The sequence below is a fragment of the Heterodontus francisci genome, chromosome 19 (assembly GCF_036365525.1).
Source record: "Heterodontus francisci isolate sHetFra1 chromosome 19, sHetFra1.hap1, whole genome shotgun sequence".
NCBI lineage: Eukaryota > Metazoa > Chordata > Chondrichthyes > Heterodontiformes > Heterodontidae > Heterodontus > Heterodontus francisci.
In genome coordinates, this window is record NC_090389.1 from 82,283,555 (window position 1) to 82,305,783 (window position 22,229).

General features: G+C 41.2%; 1 protein-coding gene across 1 annotated transcript in view; it reads right to left on the bottom strand.

Moving 5' to 3' along the window:
• Positions 1 to 4,640: 4,640 nt before the first annotated feature.
• Positions 4,641 to 22,229, bottom strand: part of LOC137380253 (rab GDP dissociation inhibitor alpha) — a 53,767-nt gene continuing 36,178 nt past the window's right edge. The window contains exons 4-11 of the mRNA XM_068052115.1: positions 20,749 to 20,883; positions 17,585 to 17,783; positions 15,357 to 15,488; positions 14,532 to 14,631; positions 12,920 to 13,091; positions 12,165 to 12,309; positions 6,551 to 6,605; positions 4,641 to 5,197 (exon numbers count right to left, since the gene is read on the bottom strand). Coding sequence (XP_067908216.1) covers positions 5,048 to 5,197; positions 6,551 to 6,605; positions 12,165 to 12,309; positions 12,920 to 13,091; positions 14,532 to 14,631; positions 15,357 to 15,488; positions 17,585 to 17,783; positions 20,749 to 20,883 — 1,088 coding nt within the window. The 3' untranslated portion in view covers positions 4,641 to 5,047. The remainder of the gene's footprint in view (positions 5,198 to 6,550; positions 6,606 to 12,164; positions 12,310 to 12,919; positions 13,092 to 14,531; positions 14,632 to 15,356; positions 15,489 to 17,584; positions 17,784 to 20,748; positions 20,884 to 22,229) is intronic.

The window sequence follows — 22,229 nt, forward strand, 5'->3', positions numbered from 1 at the left end:
ATTCTTTTCTACATAGAAAACAACCAGTCCTCCTCCTCACTGAACATAGCCTCAACGCTTAGGAACATTAGCTCAGTGCTGTAAAATTTGTCAATCAGCATGATCTCGGGTACAAAGGTAAACCACTGACAACTGGATTGGAAATAGTTTGGTCAGTGGGAGGTGCTGAAAGTGCGACTGGAAACTAACTGAATGATAATGGTAGCTTTGCTTAGTGTGTGCAAGCAGCAAAGTTGAGGTTTAAGAACAGGTTACACAGGGGAAGAAAGTAATTGGAAATTCTTCCACATAACGGATGCCACTCTGACTGAAGTACTAAGTGCTGAAGTACATTATGTCTCAAATGATATCGAACTACAATTACATACCAATTTGGTCAATAAAACAAGATGAAAAAAGGGCAAGAGAAATTAAAATCAGTCGTTATACAAATCCAATCCAATCAGCAAATTAACAGGAATCATTTCCAAGGCAAGATGTTCAGCAAAACAGTGGACAGAGTATAGACAATAAGCTGAAAAATATCTAAAAATGGATTTTGTCCACTCAAGTCAGCAGGCTGTCATTGCTATACACCTGATTTCTCTAAAACCAAAATGTACTGTAGAAAGGTGGCTGCTGTGTTATCATGCAGAGATGAGATCCAGAAACTGAGGTAGAACTCAATTCCTCCCACTGATCAAATCTAGTCCATTTGTAATTTGACTTAATATTGTAGTTTAATTGCCAGATGTATTTTGTTACATTGTACTGTCTAAAACAGATAGTTACAGGGAAAAATGCAAATGTTTGAGATGAATGGAGTCCACGTCAGGGGAAATTACACACACAAAGCACGCGTACCAAACTCTGAATGGAACCCAAATACAAACCTGGCAAATACCCTATACTCCACTATGCAGAGAGACGGACGTTTGTCAGCATCTGGTCTTCTGCAGTAAGGTATATGATTGGCTCTCTACTCGAGTTTGCACTTGTCTGCTGCTTGGAAAATGAAGTGAAGGCCCTTCTGATCACCAAAGTTCTAGAACATGGATGCAAGAGAGACTTGAGTGGCCAATAAAATTCCCAAATCTAGTTGGAATTTTCGACAAACTCAAGTTGAACAGCGCAGATCAAGAACCAAATATCAGTACCATCGCCTTTTCAGACTGGATCACAGCATTTAAGTAGTAAAACTTTTGGAAAGAATGGTTGGAAAATGACAAGCTTGGCCTTTGAAACACTGGAGGACTTTCCGTAAGAAATTTATCGATTCGCAATACCTTGTCAATCAGGAGCGTGTCACTACTCCGTTAAAGTAATGGAAATTTTTAACGTAATGGCGGCAGTAATTTTGAGTGAAGCAACCAACTCAACTGCTTACATTAAATTAGCAGGTAAGTAAATGTCAAAGTTCCTTCATTGATGGTATATTGTGTATTGAAACTTTACAAGTGGTAGGTCACAAGTGTTAAGTTATGCACAAGAAAAACATCTTTTACAGATAACTCGTCCACAGAATCAATAGGTTTGAAGCGGTCTTGCACCTTACATAAGTCAGTTAATAAACGCCCTCCTGTGCTACTATAAACCACACCCATAAAAATCTAAACCCAGAGTATTCAGGAGCCCCGTGTGCACGATGCTTAGCTGCCACTTTCACAAATTCCTGTCAGATGAAGTAGCCTATTCTGCCCTCCTTAATTCACCCATCCACCATGATCCCCAAATTTCGCATCCAAATGTTCCTTAAATGATCTCAGGGTTTTGGTTTCCACAATTCTATCTGGAAGCTTATTCCACAAGTTAATTACTCTACTCTGTGAAGAATTTTCTGCTATCGGTCACAGAATTACCTTTTATCCCAGTGTGAACCTGTGTCCCTTTGTTCTATTCTCAGTTTAACAAAGTAATATTCTGGGTTAACGATCTGTCCTTAACAATCTTGCGTATCTGTACAATATCATCTCTCGTACATTTCCTTACCGAGCTGTCAAGCCCAAGTCCTTCCAAGCCTTTGCTCATAACCCAAAACAGGACACTGGAGGGGAGAGGGGGAAAATAGACTTGTGGCTCTCTTCAGCACTACCTCCAGCGTTTGAAATGTCTCTTATTCCTTGACAAGAATTGGACTCAGTATTCAAGGCGTAGTACGACCAGAGCACGACACAGTTCAATCATTTCCTCCTCTAACTTGTATTCTATGTAGTTTTGGTTATGTAGTTAAACATCCAATTAGCTTTGTTGATCTGCATTGGTTAGACATGTTTAGCATCAAGACTACCAAAACTTCTAGTTATCTTTCAGCTTAATCCTTATCCATTTATGTAGATCATATACGTTTTCTCCCTTTGTGTAGCACTTGACACTTGTCCACATTAAATAGCATCCATTACTCTGCCCACTTACATATCTTGTCCAAATTCTGTAATTTCTGAACTGCCCCCTTCAATCCCTTTGCTGCTCTTAGTTTGGTATCTGCAAAAACTGAACACTTAGCATTGAATCCAGAACATTGATGCAAAATTAGAAACAGTAGTGGTCCCAGTGCCAAGCCCCAAGGTACCCCACTCTGACATTTTCTTGCCAGTCTATCATGAGGCTCCCAAATGTCAAGATGGGAGGGAGACAGAAAAATACACTCCTTGCAAAGTTCATAAGAATGCTAGACTAATGTACTTCAATGGAGATAAGTTATAACCTAACTTAAAATAACTAGTCAGTAACAAAATCTCTGCTCAGTTTAGGTACGTGAACTGAAGAGAACCTAGTAATTAAACTGATCAAGATGGTTGACCAATAGTGGATGTGGAAGTAATCAGAACGATTAGAATAGGGCAATGTATCATTCCGTCACAGTAATTTGCCTTGTACATATGCACAGCGACCGAGAGGAAACGGAGAAACAAAAGAGAACTGTAGAAAATTAACTGGAGTTTCACAGCTGGGTTAATTGTTCTACGTGCACAAGTAAAGTTGGTTAAGTTGATCTTCTGACCGCATGTCCAGTTTTATTCCAAAGAAGAAACAAGGAACCTTAAGAGTTGCACGTATCCACCACAACTAAAATTCAAGCACCCAGCTACGAAGGCAGTACTTTCAATGTAGGATGAGGTACTAAAAAGCAAAATCTCTACATAACGTTGACTAAAATCCAGTTAAGAGTCTCAACATATACAAAATATTTAAAGCCTTTATGATTAAAACAAGTCAACTTGCACTTTTCCATGAAAAATGTTTCTGCCACATAACCATTACAAAAATAGTCAATTTATAAACTCCTATGGCATATAGTTTCTGGAACCCGTGACAATCCATAGAAGACTGGTCCAGATGTCCTGTGCCCTGCCTCTGTTTCATTGCTGCTCTTTTAGTATTCAGGAAAGATTAGCCAAATGATGATTTGATATGCTATTTATCAAAAAGTAGTGAGTCACATCTATTTAATTTGGTTTTGAGGAGTTGGAAAATGCAAAAGAAAATACGAGAATTTGAGGAAGCCATTTGTCCCATGAGGCCTCCTCATTAGATATAATCTACCCCATCATTGGTCCCCATTCAATCTCCTGAAGGTATATCCTGTATAAATATTGCCTGATCTTGAAAGATAATCAAGCAAAACTCCAAGACATATCCATCATATCATTCAAACCTCATCTGCTGCCTTCCAGACGACAAGCGCACCTTCCCATCACACTCAGCAGCAGAGGGACAGACCACTGTGTCCTATGATGCATTTAATCATCTCAGTCTGAACCTAACTATGTTTGATTCCCAACTGGACATTTACTTTGCTGCTTTTTGGCAGTTAGTTGATTCGGGCTCAAATGCTTTGGGACAAAAGTGGAAATAAATAAAACTACACACAGGTGCTATTTAGGGCAAAGTGACTTGAAGATAACAGGGTAGGGATTATTTGCAAATATTTAGCAGACTGCTTGTTCCCTAATCACGATTGGTTTGCATGATAAAGGCTTCTCAATTCTTTCTTCTGTATCCCCTTTACATCATCGATGTTCCTTAAAATAAATCCAATGTTCCAATGCAACCATTTTTCCCAGCAACCTTTGTTGCTGACAACCTTTGCCCTGGCGGAAAATATCTGAAATTATTTTGGGTTTATAGTTTCCGTCTTAAGTAACTTGTGTATCTTTAGGTGGTCACTTCCAATGCAACTCTTCGAGAATGAAGAGCCCAGCTGCTCAATTCATTTCTCAAGGCTGTTCCCTCCCATCCCTGGGACTTGCCTCATTGCTACCTGGGCTGTGCCCGCAGGGCCTTGTGGTTCAGCAAAACAATTTTTTTTTTGTGTGCCAAATCACTAAAGATATCAAGAAGGCTGGCCCCAATACTTCAAAGCAACAATGCTGCAAGGACATCTCCTTCCCAATATCACTCTGCTTGTTGCAATTGGCAATGTAATCTGTGCACATCGGAAGGGGTTTGCACAGATCTCCAAAAGGTCTTATAAAAGGAGTGATTTATGAACTTTTAAAAAAATAAATAAAGTCACAAACTAAGGAGATCCTCAGAACAGCACATATCAATAGAGTAACCTCTCCATTTATACCACCAGAAAAGGATACATGGTATGTTCATCCATTCCCGTGACAATGGGGGATGTGGGTGGTGGAATTAGAAATTCACAACCAGAGCTGTTTGCACTTACAAGGAGGGATAGATTTTATTCACATGTAAATATAGTGGGCATGTAGTGAAATTGTGACTTAAATCTTCATACAGTTGTGCCTCGAGACCGATTTCACTGTACTAGAACTGATATGACAAACTTGTCAATTGTGCAAAATTTTATCTACTTAGTGCAGGATCACACAAGCCAGACTGGACTTTGAAATCTTGTCTCTTTTTCTCATCAACCATCTCCCCCCCTCCACCGCCCATAAGAAAAATATAACACTTGAAAAACAAATCAAAATGAAGAGGTGGGTGTTTCTTTGGACAACTGTACATATCTCAAAGTTGAAATCTAACTCACTAATAGTTCCATCAGTATTCTCATATGAAAGTGCTATGAATGAACAGAACACAATCTAGTGTGTGATTATTATGCATCATCTCCAAACACGTCATTCTGTTTGCGCTTCATGTTCTCAAAATCGAAGTCTGTGCTTGTCATTCGCTTGTAGATGCTTTTTATGTCGTCACAAGTTGTCTCAAAGTGGGTGGTGGCATCATAAGAACGTGAGATAAAAATCTAAGTAAAATCCAAGAGCAAACATTTAGAGAAAGCATTCTTTGTTAATCTCCTCCCACTCCTTGTTATCTTTTTATATTACGAGTTAGATTTCTGCCTCACGTTCTAATCTCCAAATGCATGTGGCCAGGCAGCAACCTGCTGCTATGGCTCATTAGCCAATTGAGGGGAGCTGTGCAAGAATAACACAAATATACATTCCTGCAAGGAAAGGCCTGGCCCCTAGTCAGCAGTTCCTCCAGACAAGGCCAGAAATGGCTGCTGCAAAAGTTTGTGCCTCGTCTTTGCAGTATTTGGTTCACCTCAGCAACAACCAATTCATTGTCAAATCTCAAAATATGCTCAAATCTTTTCTTCAAAATTGTAGGGGGATTTAGGACCTACATAAACCTGGAGATGACTGCAAAGTTTCCTCTTCACAGCTACAGAGCAATCTTTTGATCATAAGAGAAATGTCAACACCTTGGTTACTGCAAGGGAGCTGCAGCTGTTATTTGTTTTGATTGAATATCCTATTGCTGCTGCAATTCTGAACTACCTTGTGCATCAATCAGCATGGATGAGTGATGAACTCAGTTGAGAAGTCAAAGTAACTTGAAGGGGAATGTTAGTTTACCCCATGAATATGGCCCATTTCATGGTTTATTAAATCCTTTGTGTTGACAATCTTTCCCACATAGTCCAACTGAGAGCATGAACCTAGCGAAAAGAAAAGCACAGGGCAGAATTTGCAGCACACAGATTTGTGCCATGGGGTACAAGCACACCAACATCCTGTGCTATTCATCAAAGCAATTTTTTCACTTACCACATTATTTAAAAGGTTACCAGTGACTTCTCAACTTGATGGTTCTAGTTTCAAAATTGACAAATCACTCAAATCTGCTTGCCTCAGCTGCATTATTTTTGATGGATCTTGGCTGGGTGCAATGTCCAAATCCTCTTGGTAGAAGGAGGAAAAACCAAAACCATCTATTTCATGGTCAGTTATAGATACATATTCAGTCAGCTGCCATGAAGCAACACCAGTGCCAGTTATGGAGAAGGCTGCAGCCTGTTGTTTCAATTCTAGGATGTTTCAATGGAGGGGAACAAAGGCTATGAAGCCCCATCAATTGGAAACAGTTTTAGTCGGGGCTTCATTTTTATATAATATTTTATGTATTTAGATTTTCCAATTGTAATGCCAACCCACATAAAATGAATGGATTCCTGTCAACATTACGATCAGTAAAGCCAGGCCATGGAGTTCCAGGATTTCCTGCATCTTCTGAATTTGCAACTGCAACACGTGCAAAATTCAACACGGTTTAAATAAACCCAAAGTCATTCATGTAATTACCAAACCCCTACCTGACTTGTTTTTCCATCATCCGTTGGTTGGTACAAGTCACTGATTGAAACAAATCTAGAACAGCAGAGAAGAGTCAAGTAAAAGGTTTGATATCTAATGAAAGAAAACTTAGACAACCAAAATATACAAGAGATATATTTCAGCATATAGGGAGGACTGGTAAAGGAGGACACTGAGCAACACTGATTTTGAAAGCAAACAAGTTTTTGTGGTGATTCATCAGTCTGCTTTTCACATGAGAGAGATGGTGCAGGGTAGGGGATGGGGGGGAGGGGGAAGAATGGCCTACTGTTCTGGGCAAGAGAGTCAAAGCCGCTGGACTCCTTCAAGAAGCTACCGGATACTGTGACGAGTGGGTGAAGGTGAGCTTCTTGCATGGATGTCCCCTCTCATCAACAACTATACTAAAAATTATTTCATAAAACAAAATGTCCTGTTTTTTCTTCCTCACTCTACTTGTGTTTCCCCAGCTGCAGCAATACCTACCTGGAGGCCTCCAGTAGCATCTTTTCGGTCATCAGTGTGAGGAGCACGAAGATACTTTGATTTCCCTTCCCTCATTGTGTAGAGGCACCTGGCTTCTCAATAATACTGTGCAAAATCAGCAACTCAGCAAAACAGGGGACTGAACCAGCAACCACTCCCCCGTTCCTGCTATAGTGCCCCCTCTCTTGGTGTCTGGAAATGCACTAACTGAAAAGGTATATGAATTGATAAAGTTACAAACTGTAGTCTGTCAAAAAAGCTTTTCATCGACAAGTTCTTAAAATAAAACGTGATTTCAAGGCACAGATAAGTCATTGGGGGTTGGAATCTGCAGATATGAAACTCCATCTAGTGACAGCATGTGAAGCTGCAGGTGTGACTGACTGTCAGGTGGTGTTACATTGGGAAAATCCTATCGATACACCAGCGAGACGTGAGAATAATCATGCCCAAATACAGTGTAAAAAATACATGTAGAATTACATCACATTTAGAGCAGAGAAACAGGCCATTTGGCCAAAGTGATCCATGTGGAGCGCAAGCACCAACACTAGCTGCCTCCCATCCTACTTTATCTAAACTTATCAGCGTATCCTTCTATTCCTTTCTTCCTCTTAAGCTGATCTAACTTCCCCCTAAATGCATCTATGCTCCCATCACCTCAACCACTCCCTGTGGTACTGAGTTCCACTACCCACTCTCTGGGTAAAGAAGTTTCTGCTGAATTCCTTACTGGATTTAGTAGTGACCATCTTCTATTCAAGACCCCTAGAGCTGGATTCCCACAAGTGGTAATATTTCTACATCCACCCTCTCAAACCACTTCATAATTTTAAAAGATCTCTATTAGGTCACTCTTGAACATTCTCTTTTCCAGGGAAAAAAGCCCCAAACTGTAGAGTTTTTCTTGAATGGTATAACCTCTCAGTTCTGGTATTATTCTTGTAAATATTTTTTGCACCATATACCAGCGCCTCTACATCCTTTTTTAAATATGGAGACCAGAACAGTACACAGTATTCTAAGCGTGCTCTTAGCAAGGTTTCTTTTTAAATTCATTCATGGGATGTGGGCATCACTGGCTAGGACAGCATTAATTGCCCATCCCTATATGCCCTCGAGAAGGTAGTGGTGAGATGCCTTCTTGAACTGCTGCAGTCCTTGGTGTAGGTACACTCACAGTGCTGTTAGGAAGGGAGTTTCAGGATTTAAGCCCAGTGACAGTGAAGGAATGGTGATATAGTTCCAAGCCAGGATGGTGTGCGGCTCAGAGTGGAACTTGCGAGTGGTGGTGTTCCCATGCATCTGCTGCCTTTATCCTTCTAGGTGGTAGAGGTCGTGGGTTTGGAAGGTGCTGTCGAAGGAGCCTTGGTGTGTTGCTATAGTGCATCTTGTAGATGGTACACACTGCTACCACTGTGCTTCGATGGTGGAGGAAGTGAATATTGAAGGTTGTGGATGGGGTGCCAGTGAAGTGGGCTGCTTTGTCCTGGATGGTGTCGAGCTTCTTGTGTTGTTGGAGCTGCACCCATCCAGGCAAGTGGACAGTATTCCATCACACTCCTGACTTGTTCCTTGTAGGTGGACAGGTTTTGGGGAGTCAAGAGGTGAGTTACTCGCCACAGGATTCCTAGCCTCTACCATGGCTACAAGAACAGGTCATTTATATGGCTACTCCAGTTCAGTTTCTGGTCAATGATAACTCCCTGGATGTTGATAGTGGGGGAATCAGTGATCGAAATGCCATTGAATATCAAGGGGAGATGGTTAGATTCTCTCTTGTTTGAGATAGTCATTGCCTGGCACTTGTATGGCGCGAATGTTACTTGCCACTTATCAGCCCAAGCCTTGCTGCATTTCTACACAGACTGCTTCAGTATCTGAGGAGTCGCGGATGGTGCTGAACATTGCACAATCAGCAGCGAACATCCCCACTTCTGACCTGATGGAAGGAAGGTCATTGATGAAGCAGCTGATGATGGTTGGGCCTACCCTGAGGAACTCCTGCAGTGATGTCCTGGAGCAGAGATGATTGACCTCCACCAACCACAACCATCTTCCTTTGCACCAGATATGACTCCAACCAGCGGAGAGTTTTCCTCGATTCCCATTGACTCCAGTCTTGAGGGCTCCTTGATGTCATACTCGTTCTATAGCAATTTATTATAATGCTTTTCAATTTTATTCCTCTTGAAATGAATTCCAGTGCTTTGTTTGCATTTTTATAATATAAAATTTCATATACTGAAAATTCAGCACATGATAGAATCAAACATAAAAAATCTTATCTCGAGGGGTTCGGCAACGTAAGTTGTCAAATTTAAAGAAAAGTCAGCAAATTCATAACACTCCCCTCACCTAGCTTTACCCGAAATCAAATAATAAACATTAAGGCAATACAATGTGACAAGTCTGAGTTAACTGGAAAATGCTGCTGCTTCCCTCTCTGGATTATTGAATTACCTAACCTCACCTGAAGATATTCCACCCATTAGTTTGTGTATGGTGCCTCTCTCAGATGCATCTGAATCGTGCTACCAACCACCCCAAGTACACACAGACTTACTTTTGGATTGATGGACATCTCCATATCACACAGCACTGGGAAGCCTGCCAACATAGCAGCAGCCCCAAACTGGGGACCATAACGGATGCTCTCCAGCTTTCCCTTCCAAGTGAGGGCCGATGCACAGAGTGACATGAAAAAAGCCAGATTTTGGTTCCTGACCTCTCTTTACCAAATGTGAGCTACCAGCTAATCGGACATAGTGCAGGGAGCTGGAGCTGCAATGTGACAATGAACAACATACAGCTTGAAATAAAAGATATGATAGGACTGCCTAATAACAGAAAGGAGGTGGAGGAAGAAATATCAAAGCAAATATGTGAAATGAATGAACATATAATAATTATGGGAGATTTTAACTACCCTCAAATAAACAGACGAGTAACAGAGAAACAAGTATAGGGAATGAAGTTTTTAAACAATCTGTGTGCAGGATTCCTTTCTATCCTGTTTGTAAAAGGCCCAAGAGATGGAGCACTGTTGAATTCAGTATTGAGAAATGAACCAAAACAGATGAGAAACTGTAAAGTGGGATGGGGGAGGGGGGCTACATCCAGGCAATAGTGATCACAAATGAGATTGAGAAAGCCGTAAGACAAAGATCAAATAGAATAAAAAGCTGATTTTAAAAAGGGATGAGAATGAAACTAGGGTAATACACTGGAAAAATTTTCTAACAAATAGAACAGCAGTGGGAAACTTTTAGAACTATACTCAAGAGTCCAGGAGAAATATATCCCATTAAAAAGAATAAATTAGCTAGTAGTGACACTAGTGAATGAAACAAGGTGGTCAAAATTGAAACTTAAAAAAAAGGCATACAATATGTACATACACAAGAGAGAACATGGAACAGTTAGGAAAGAAACTAAAAAAAGTTAAGGAGGCAAAGAGAAACTATGACATTAAATCAAGGTATATAAATCAAAATTTAAAAAAAAAAAAAAATCTAGTATAGGGATAGGGCCACTACAAGATACACATCATAAACCCACAAGTAAATGACAATGAAATGGCAGAAATACCAAATTACTTCGTCAGGGAGACTAATTTGGTGGACATGACATTGGAAGAGATCAAAAAGATATAAAAATATTTTAGAAAGTGGGGAGATAATTGATAAATTAATCAAACTTAGAGAGGTTAAAATTCATGGTCCGTGGACTGCATCCACACATCAAAAGAAGCAATATCAGAGGCACTAGTACGTAGGTAGAATCATAGAAATTTGCAGCATGGAAGGCCCATTGTCTGCGCACCGGCCGACAAGTAGCCATCCAGCCTAATCCTACTCTCCAGTTTTTGCTCCCTAGCCTTGTAGGTTACGGCACTTCAAGTACATATACAAGAATTTTTTAAATGTTATGAAGGTTTCTGCCTCTACCATTCTTGCAGGCAGTGGGTGAGTTCCAGGCAGTGTATCAGGAAAGACTGAACAGGCTGAGGTTCATTTCCCTCAAAAAGAGAAGACTTAGAAGTGACCCGATAGAGGTCATTAAGATTATGAAAAGGGGTCGATACGGTACAGGTAAAGATGTTTCCACTTGTGAGGGATGGTCACTAATAAATCTAATAGGGAATTCAGGAGAAACTTCTTTACCCAGAGAGTGATTAGAATGTAGAACTTGCTACCACAGAGTAGCTGAGGTGAATAGCACATTTAAGGGGAAGCTAGATATAAACATAACAAAAGAAATAGGAACAGGAGTAGGCTGTATGGCCCTCGAGCCTGTTCCACCATTCAATAATATCATGGCTGATCTGATCTTGGCCTCAAATTCACTATCCTGTCTGTTTCCCATAACGCTCGACTCCACTATAGCTCAAGAATCTATTTCAGCCTTGAATATACTCAATGACTCAGCCTCCACAGCTCTCTGGGTAAAGAAATTCCAAAGATCCTCTGAAAGAAGCAATTCCTCTGTATCTCCATCTTAAATGGGCAACACCTTATTCTGAAACTATATCCTAGTTCTAGATTCCTTGCAAGAGGGGAAAGCAACCTTTCAGTGTCTACCCTGTCAAGCCTCTTCAGAAGAACAAAGAACAAAGAAAATTACAGCACAGGAACAGGCCCTTCGGCCCTCCAAGCCTGCGCCGATCCAGATCCTCTACCTAAACATGTCGCCTATTTTCTAAGGGTCTGTATCTCTTTTCTTCCTGCCCATTCATGTATCTGTCTAGATACATCTTAAAAGACGCCATCGTGCCTTAGGTGTTTCAATAAAATCACCTCTCATTCTTCTAAACTCCAATCACCTTTGGCCCAACTTGCTCAACTTTTCCTCCCACAAACACCCCTTCCCTCGGGAATCAACCTAGTGAACCTTCTCTGAATTGCCTCCAGTGCATGCAAGATAAACACATGAGGGAGAAAGGAATAGTAGGATAAATGTTGACGGGGCCGAATGAAGAAGGGTGGGAGGAGGCTTGTGTGCAGCATAAACACCATCATGAACCTTTTAGGGTGAATAGTCTGTTTGTGCTATAAATACTATTTAAAACAGATTGCAATCTTATTACAGCTATAAAATAACAACCTCAAAACGAAAATGCCTTACGATTTGTCTATGGGCTCCAGAAGTTCTAGTGCTGGCTGAACCTCCTTCTCAGGACTGTTGGTCTCCACAGTAGTGCTGACAATGGCAATGTACTTTCCTTCAGCTGCCACGTTGTGTGTGTATGACATCATGCAAACGTAGATGTCTGAAGGAAGAATTCATTTGTTTTTATGATTGAAGAAAACTAACTCAGCAACACTATACTATTACCACTCCCCCAATGCCTGTGGTGATGTCTTTTTTGCTTTCCTTTTTAGATGACTTCCAATTCTGCTAGAGATCAATTCTCCAGGCACACCTGTGACTTGCTCAAGTGGCCAATCCTCACGTGTGAACATAGACAGGGAGCAATAGGAGGCTGTTTAACTGTTGAAAGTGGTGTAGGTGAAAAGGAGATGCTACACACCAGACAAAGACCCAGTCATCAGCTAGGATGATTGAAAAACCATCAGGACTGAGATCCTTTGCTGTATTTGTCTCTCACTAGCCAGGGCCACAAATGTCAGTTGTGGAACACAGCATTGTCTTGGTGGAGATCAGTTACTTCAGCACGGTCTGACAATTTTAGCTGATTGACATCCTCATTACCGCATCACACAACGTATTGTATCAAAAAGGAACTTTTCCCTGCACTTTCAACTGCATCAATATTTGTTTACATGCTATTTGTGGTGTCAAGGGCTCTACCTGATCTATACAATTCCCTCTCCCTCATACAAGATTTAATTTATGTTGCTTTAAATATCACAAATTACCTGACTTCCTGTTGACTTGCATCTGTGGAATGATGATCTGACAGGAGTTACAATCATGAGTGTTTTTGATTGGATGGCTGAGGATGCAGATGACCCTTATGACCTTTCCTACCTTCTTTACCAAGCTGGGTGCATAGCTGGGATCACAGATCAGCTGCTTGCAACGAGCGGTCTGTAAATGTAAAAAGCCAAGGAAAAAAATTTAGAGACCTGAATTAATAAATTCCCAGTTAGCAGTCCAGAATTAGGCCCCTGAACCAGTTGCCCCAGTAACTGAACATTATGTTCTCGCCAAAAAGCTACAAGATAAACAAGCCAAGTTAGCACTGATAAAAGCATCTTTACAGTATCCTCCTTTTTGTGCCAGCTCTCTGAGGTGATCAAAGCCAATCACCTTCTTCTTTTGTTCTTATTGAGAACATTTGTTTGAAGCTCCACAGCTCACGAACATGTTTTGCTCCAAATTCAATTTTTTCTTTAATCACTTTACATTGAATTGAAAGCAGTGAAACAGGCAATTTGGCCCAACTGGTTTATACCAGCGGTTCTGCAGCACATAAGCCTCCTCCCACTCTACTTCATGTAACTCTTTCTGCATATCCTTCAGTTCTTTTCTCACCCCATCTACTTACATAGCTTCCCCTTAAAGGCATCTAGGCTCTTCTAGAAGATGAGGTCAATAGGGTTGGACAAAGATGGATGGGAGGAAGAAAGACTAGCATTAATGGAACCATAGAAAAATTACAGCACAGAAGGAGGCTATTCAGCCCATCGTGCCCATGCCAACCAAAAAAAAAACAAGCTGCCCTATCTAATTCCACCTTCCTAGTCTATAGCCTTGCAGGTTACAGCACTTCAGGTGTATGTCCAGGTACCTTTTAAATGAGTTGAGGGTTTCTGCCTCCACCACTGTTCCTGGCAGTGAACTCCAGACACCCACCACCCTCTGGGTGAAAACATTTTTCCTCATGTCCCCTCTAATCCTTCTACCAATCACCTTAAATCTGTGCACCCAGTAATTGACCTCTCCACTAGGGGAAAGCAGGTCCTTCCTGTCTACTCTATCTCGGCCCCTCATAATTTTGTACACCTCTATTAAGTCACCCCTCAGCCTCCTCTGTTTGAAGGAAAACAACCCTAGCCGATCCAATCTTTCCTCACTGCTGCAACTTTCACGCCCTGGCAACATTCTTGTAAATCTCCTCTGTACTCTCTCCAGAGCAATTATGTCCTTCCTGTAATATGGTGACCAGAACTGTACACAATACTCCAGCTGTGGCCTAACCATAAATAGCGTCTTTCACCACCTCCAGACATCCCAAATGCTCCACAGCGAAATGAAGCACCCTAACGTGCAGTTACTATTGTAATGTAGGAGGCTTGTGTGGAGCATAAATAGAGAAGTGAGTTGAACGGCCTGTTTCTGCATTGTATTCCATGTATTTGCTTCAACTGCCCACCATGGTTCCACATTTTAACCACACTCTGGGTGTTTCTCCTGAATACCCCATTGGATTTATTATTGACTCTCATATTTACTGCCCCTAAATCTTGCTAAACTAGTCTTTAAAAATGTTCTATTATAGCATCATGCCATACAAGCCAGACTTACCTCTCCTTCTGACTTGACACCCACTACACGCCCCTTCTCAAACACAATTTCATCCACTGGTTTGTTGAGCATGTAAGTGCCCCCATAGATAGCACTCAGTCTGGTGAGGAATGCATGAGAAATAAAGACACATCAGAATCCAGCTTCTGAGAAATAAGTTCATTAATGTTGTCTAATAAACCAAGTGCAGGGTTAGCCTAATATTTGTCTGTACAATCTCAGGACATGATAATAGCATTGGTATTAGATGGTACAATCTTGTGCTCCTTTGTGCCCTCTAGCTCAGAATAATGGTGTGAAAAGCTCCCCATTCTGGTTACCTGGAAGAGCAGAACATGAAAGCGACTTGGACAATGTTGTCCCAGGTATGACTGGGTTGAGAATCCCAGCATGGAGATGTACACATTTGGCAATATCAAGACACTACATTATCAAATATCACTGACTTAAAACATATAAATGTCATACATCGAGAGGTTACTCTTGCAGTTGTACTCAAATTGCATTATTAGAGCAGTACATGGTGAACTTTCCCAATTCCTTAAAGGTTTTGTTATACAGGGCCCAGGTCGCTCAGCGCCAATGCTAGGTGCTGGAAATGGAAGAGTTGTTCCAATCTACAGCATCATTGCAGACCTGCTTTACCACTGAAGGCAGTGGCAACGCTGTAGGTATCGGAATGAAGGGAGCGACAGGGGCAGGTGGGTTGGCAACTCCATCTGGTGGTAGAAGCATGCAATTGAGTGACAATCACAGAATGGTGATGCCCATATAAGGAGTGCACAGCGTAGCAAATTTAATTCATTATACAGATGTGTCAGTTACCTAGCAAAGCCTTGTGGCAGCTCGCCAAGTCCATAGAGTGGATAGAGGTAGGGACTCTTGCTGTACCGAGCCAATGATTCACTGTACAATTTAATGCGATTGATGGCATCCAGACATGGTTGGTCCAAGTAACTGGGGCAAAAAAGAAAAAGATCAGATATCTTTACTGCAAATATCACAAAATTCAACCAGTCTTCTTTCAAGTATCAAACAGTTTGTTGCAGTAATAAGTTAGTGGACGAATGCAATGCTCGGTGATGCAATGCATGGAGATGTACACATTTGGCAATATCAAGACACTACATTATCAAATATCACTGACTTAAAACATATAAATGTCATACATCTCGGACTACTGGCAACACCAACAGACCAGAAGGATCCCAGGCACGGACTATAGTCAGTGCAGATTTAGTCGGCACACCATAAATCAATTCCAGTGCCCTCTAGTCTTTGGTTGTTGGTTAAGGGAGGATGTCAGGAGAACTACCTGCTCTACAATATGTCCTGCGGAACCTTTCACAGCCATATGAATAGGCAGACAAGGCCTTGGTTTAATATCTGACCCAGTGGAAAATACATTCAACATTGCAAGTATGTTACTAGGAGGTTCAGCCTGTATTATATGTGTTCAAACTCCAGGTATAGGGTTCAAGCTCACTGTCTTCGCACTCAGTATAAAAGTACATCCAGCTAAAGGCCTGCTATTCGACCCGAGCCCGATGGGACCCGACGGCACGTGTCGGGTTTGGGTCGGGTTGGGTCGCACTCACTCCATCACCACCTCAGGTAAGTGACTTTAATGTTAATTTACTTTTTGGACTTTAAAGGTGGTTTTGCTACAGTTATTTTAAGCTTGTGCAACTAAGGGACAAAGTGAAAAATGGAAGGTAAGTTAACTGATGGTTGGGTCGGGCCCGGGAAAAAAAATGAAAGGACTCAGGCCGGGTCTCATTTACAGACCCGACCAGGCCTTTACATCCAGCTGTCACATGCACTATATCACAGTGAATGCCACTGTGCAGTTATCCTCACACCTCAACTATGTGAAACATTTGGACTACTGGCATCCTTCATTATACTAAATCTTAGCAAAAAGTCAATTCGCTCAAGTTTAACAGGGACTGCAGCGGTTCAAGAAGATTGCTCACCACCACCACCTTCTCAAAGGCAATTAAGGATGGGAACCAAATGCTGGCCTTGCCAGCGCACCCACATCCCATTAAAGAATAAAAAAAAGTCAGCAACTGGCACAGACTTTGAAGCAAGTTCTTGACCAAGGAAGTTGGGGAAAACTAAGGAAAAAGAGCAACCATTACAAGTTAATTTGGGATGAAGGTGGTCATTCAGTTCATCCCATACAATTCTGCTGAAAACTTAGTGCAGTGGTTTGTCCCTATGACAACAGCTCTGACAGTGGACACTTGCTCCATACTGTACCCAAGTGCTCACTCTGTACTGCACTGAAGGACCTGCCCAAATTGTGGAATCATAGAAATTAAACACAGAAGGAGGTCATGTGGCCTAGAGTGCTAGCTCCTCAATGGAGCTATCTACTCTAAATCCATTCCCCATCCTTTCCTCATATCATTTTATATTCTTATCCAATTCCACTTCAAACGTTATAGTCTCTGCCTCAACAGGCCCTTTGATAAAGCACTCAATGTCCAACTAAGTTTATGTAGGGTAAAAAAAAGTCAAACTTCCTCTTTTTTTGGTTAATGCCAACCTTACTACTGATTTGAGAATCTGTGAAATAATCCTTCGTTATTTATCCACCTAAAACCTTTCATAATTTTGAAAGCCATTATTAGATTACCCTTTAATTTTATTTCTTTCAATGACACTTCAACACTGGTGTGGTGCTCAAACAATGTTCTGATCCAAAGGAGAGCACTGCCACCAGTACTACTAGAATGAATGAGGCAAGTATTATTTTCACCCAGCTGTCTTTTGAATCTACTTCACTTCAATGGCTTTCCTGTTATCTTATTGCACAGCTCTGTTGCCCATTGGGTGAAAAAGTTCCCATCTGCTTCCTTTGACTCCTAACTTACTCATTTTAACTAGTTTTCATTGGCTTTGGAGTATCGCACCATCCAAAGTGAATAATCTGCCTGGGCCAACCTTAATCGTCAACCAGACCAACTTGAAGTTGAAACTTTTTTGTTCAATACATTATTTGCGCAATATGAATTAAATGTATAAAAAGTCAACCGGTAACATACTCATCTGTTCTGTACAGAGCCAGAGCATGTCCTGTGAAATCAATGACATCTTGCCCGAGGTCAAATTTCTTGTAGACCTCTCGCATTGTGGTCTTTTTGGGCTCAATGCCTTGGGTCGTTTTAGGGTCACGCTCATCAAAGCCAACAACAAACATTAAAAGTTTTCGGAAACGACGTTTTTCAAACATGCCCATCAGATCTGAAGAGAAAAGGGAAAAATTGTGAATATTTATTGCTATCGTGTTGATGTTAAATTTCCCTCTTTCCCCATTCACCACCTCATTGTTCGACAGTATCATGCTCCACTTTATGCATGATACGTTTGGCTGAAAGTCCTTCAGCCCATTTTATCTCATCTTTTGAGACTACCAACCCTACATTTTGCCTGGACAATATCTAGCTGGAATGGTATCCAGGTCCAGACATTGAAAGCAGGAAAATGGTGCCACGAAGTAGTCAAACATGCCTCGAAAACCAGTTCACAGACACATCAGAATATGCATGCACTGTGGAAAGATGAAGAGACAGCATAACGCAACAATTCATAGGCTTTAGAAGTTTAATTAAGAGTTGGGATGAAACCAAGTGAAGATGCGAAAAGAGTCAAGTCTGAATTTTAGTCTAATTCGTGGATGTAGAACATTCCAAGTTATTTTCCTTAGTTTGCACAAAATAAAATTATCCTGGAGCCAAGTTTATAGTTATATTTCCTGGTATCAGGTCAATTATTCCAGAAGTAAACCAAAACTTTCTGATGTACAGATTCTTTTAGATAGTCACACGGAATTCAGACTTGGACTAGGAGTCAAATGGAAGATAAAAATCCCGTCTTCCCAAGTACAAAACAGTTAAGCTAGCCCGACCATCGTTGTTGAAATCCAGATTAATCACACCAGCTCCTCTTCCACACAAGTTCGTAGTTTGCTATTATCTACATTCTGTTAAAACCCAAGTTTGGTGTCACCTATCCACAGCTTCTCTCCTACCTCATTGCTGTTCTAACCTACAAGTTCTGGCCTTTCACCCAAATTTGTCAATTTGAAATCAAAACTTTGAGGAACAGACTTCTGCTCATTTTCCATAAGTGCCATTTTAACGTATGGGAAAGCTGCAATTCAGACAGCAGCACCTGGATCCAAACATCAGGAAGAGCCACCCTTAAGTAACCAGAGGTCTAGAAAAACGTAAAAATTCAGCCACAACCAATTTCTGAGAAAAATAAATTGTGGAGTCCTTTTTCATAGTTGAGCACGCTTTACAAATCTTAAACCACCTCATTTGAGCCATCCTTCATGCCACTGCATCAAACGGGCATTTATATTTAAAAATCAAATTTGGCTGTTCCTGCCATCTAATAACTTGTTTACTATCAGCTGCTTTTCAGGTTCCATTGCTCATCAAAAGGTTGGCACAAAAACAGATGGGGGGGGAAGGGCAGAGAATTGGACCCCTCAAATATATTTAATATTTGAATCGTTTATTCTTTGAATCATCCACAAAACAAGAATCCAATCAAGAAGTATTTAAGCTAAATGACAATACACCATTATTGACACTGTTCACAGACAGCATCCATGCCTTTTTCAAATGTAACTAAATATTGGATGGACGTGTGACTTCAACATTTAGCTATTGATTATCAGAGGTCTGTCAATTGAAGGATAGAAAAAGCACTCTCAAAACTGCGAAGCAACACAGAATGTACATCAAACAGTAAATCATACAGATGATTTCCATTTTCAAGTGTGGCTGATCTTGTACAAAAGGGATCTAATGGGAGTAGCATTGATAGTCACCAATATACAATCACACATTAAGTATTAGCGCAGAAAGTATTTCTCATGCAGACAACCGAATCCAGAGACCAATGCACATTATCAGGCCTGACTACAAGTAGAATCATCATGGGCATTTGAGGTTTTGGAAGCAAAGTTGGTGGGGGAAGGAGGAAGTGGGCCAGGGAAAATGGTGGTGAAAATTGCTTTACAAACCCAAGAGCAAGCAGAGGCCCTGAGCCCCCATTCTGCCGCACAGTGGCGCAATGATTTTGATTATGATTAGATTAGAGATACAGCACTGAAACAGGCCCTTCGGCCCACCGAGTCTGTGCCGAACATCAACCACCCATTTATACTAATCCTGCACTAATCCCATATTCCTACCAAACATCCCCACCTGTCTCTATATTTCCCTACCACCTACCTATACTAGTGACAATTTATAATGGCCAATTTACCTATCAACCTGCAAGTCTTTTGGCTTGTGGGAGGAAACCGGAGCACCCGGAGAAAACCCACGCAGACACAGGGAGAACTTGCAAACTCCACACAGGCAGTACCCGGAATCGAACCCGGGTCCCTGGAGCTGTGAGGCTGCGGTGCTAACCACTGCGCCACTGTGCCGCCCAATGGTTAGCACTGCAGCCTCACAGCTCCAGGGACCTGGGTTTGAATCTGGGTACTGCCTGTGCGGAGTTTGCAAGTTCTCTCTGTGACCGCGTGGGTTTTCGCCGGGTGCTCCGGTTTCATCCCACAGCCAAAGACTTCCAGGTTGATAGGTAAATTGGCCATTGTAAATTGCCCCTAGTCTAGGTAGGTGATAGGGAATATAGGATTACTGTAGGGTTAGTATAAATGGGTGGTTGTTGGTTGGCACAGACTTGGTGGGCCGAAGGGCCTGTTTCAGTGCTGTATCTCTAAATAAAAAATAAAATAAATTCTCTGGTCTCAAAACGGTTTGTAGCATCTATAAATATCCAGAGCTAGGGGAAGGTTGCTTAGCACGAGCATGTACAGCCAGACTATAGAAAACCAATGATCAAACAGACGACTATTGAGTAGAAAACAGACAATTGACAAAAAAAAAGGCATGTTTCAGACAGTTCAAAACACTTATGAGGACATATACAACAACCTAAAAGATTCACCTCTCAGCACTTCACTGAAGAGCCAGCTAGATTAGTTGTTTAAATCTCTGGATTGAGATTCAAACTCATGACCTTCTCAGAGCAAAGAGTGTACTACCCCAAAGTCAATATAATGGATATTTCAGTTCAAATGCATTAAAGTGCCACTGATCCTTTACAGGAAAATAAAAACTAAAATGCCTTCAAAAATAAATACAACCCCCATCTTGAAAATGATCAATCAGGTGCTTGTACTCACCAGAAGCTAAAGCTTCGGTCTCTGTAGATGGGACTTTGTGGATTTTCCCTGCTTTGTAGACAAAACTTCCTTCTACCACCTTGAAGTCTAGGTAACGGGTGACTTCTGTGTAAAGCAGCATCTTCACAAGCTGGCCTGAGAAGACAACCATCAATAGCCATGTAGAATGTACAGGATATCTCACTAGAACACTGAAAATACAACATGGCAATGCTGCTGTGATGCTCATGCAGCCAAGAAGTGTTCAAAAGTGACACTTGTGGGCGATGTGTTGGGAACAGGGAGCCGACACACTCCATTCTCCCATAAACTGTCAGCACCAAACAAGGTCAGTTGGGCTTAATTCACTAACTAGCCACTGCAGTCCATTTCTGACACAAAATCATTAAAGCACTCAGCAAACCAGGCAGCACCTGTGAAGAGAACAGGCAAGTCAAAATCTCAATTGGGACTTTTTGTCAGAACAGAGTAGCTAACTTATCTGTTCTCCCACAGATGCTGTCTGGCCTGCTAGGTGCTTCCAGCACTTGATTTCCAGCATCTTGCTTTTTAGCATTTCATATAGTTCCAGGTCAGCGTCCTTGCTTGCTTTGACAACAGTAATAACACTCAGAAATAAAGAAAAAAAAATCTCTGTTCAGACACCATCTTATTCTCCACATCCTCATGCAAGTTTCCCAATTAGTACAGCTGCCTGCAAGTGCATGGCTGTCACTTGTATTAAGACCGACCGCTCCTGTCAAAGCCCCCAATCAAAATATACGATTCTGATTGTGGTGGGGCCAACGCACTGAATTCAATCCCGTAGTCCCACAGATCGGCTAACATATCATTTAAAACTTTCCAAATTAAAGAAAGACCCAGCCAAATTCTACTATCTATTAACCAAACCAGGTGTCGTGAAATCAATAAATTAACTCTTTAATTAGAAGAACTAAATTCTTAAGCACTATGAAGATATAAACAACATTTAAAATAGAAAAAATTAGAGTCCTTGCAAATTTACAGCCCAATGTTGCTCGAATCCTCACAGGATGTTGCTTTCCTTCTCCAGCAAATTTCAACAATTGACAACTTGCAAACACTTTGAACAGAATCAATCGACTTGAGTTTTTGAGGGATAAAAGATTGTCACAGTCCAACTTCCCTTTCTTCAATTTAAATTACCGGAGATGTGTCTTGGCTTGACATTTTTTTTTAAAGAATTTTGAGAGATAATAATTAAAACAGACTAAAATCCTATTCCTTCAGTTTAAATGGTTGAGAACTCTTTTTCAGGTGTCTGAACACCACAACTGTGTCTGTGTCCTCTGTCAGTGTGTTCTGTTAGAACAAACTGTCTTACTAACTGCCAGTTCAAAACTGAATTGTAACAAGTTTATTGTATCAGGCTCACTCCCAGTGGCTATATCTATGGTAATGAGAATGCACCCTTTGAATTGCAGTCTCCAAATGGCTGTTTCTAAAGCAACGAAAATGCA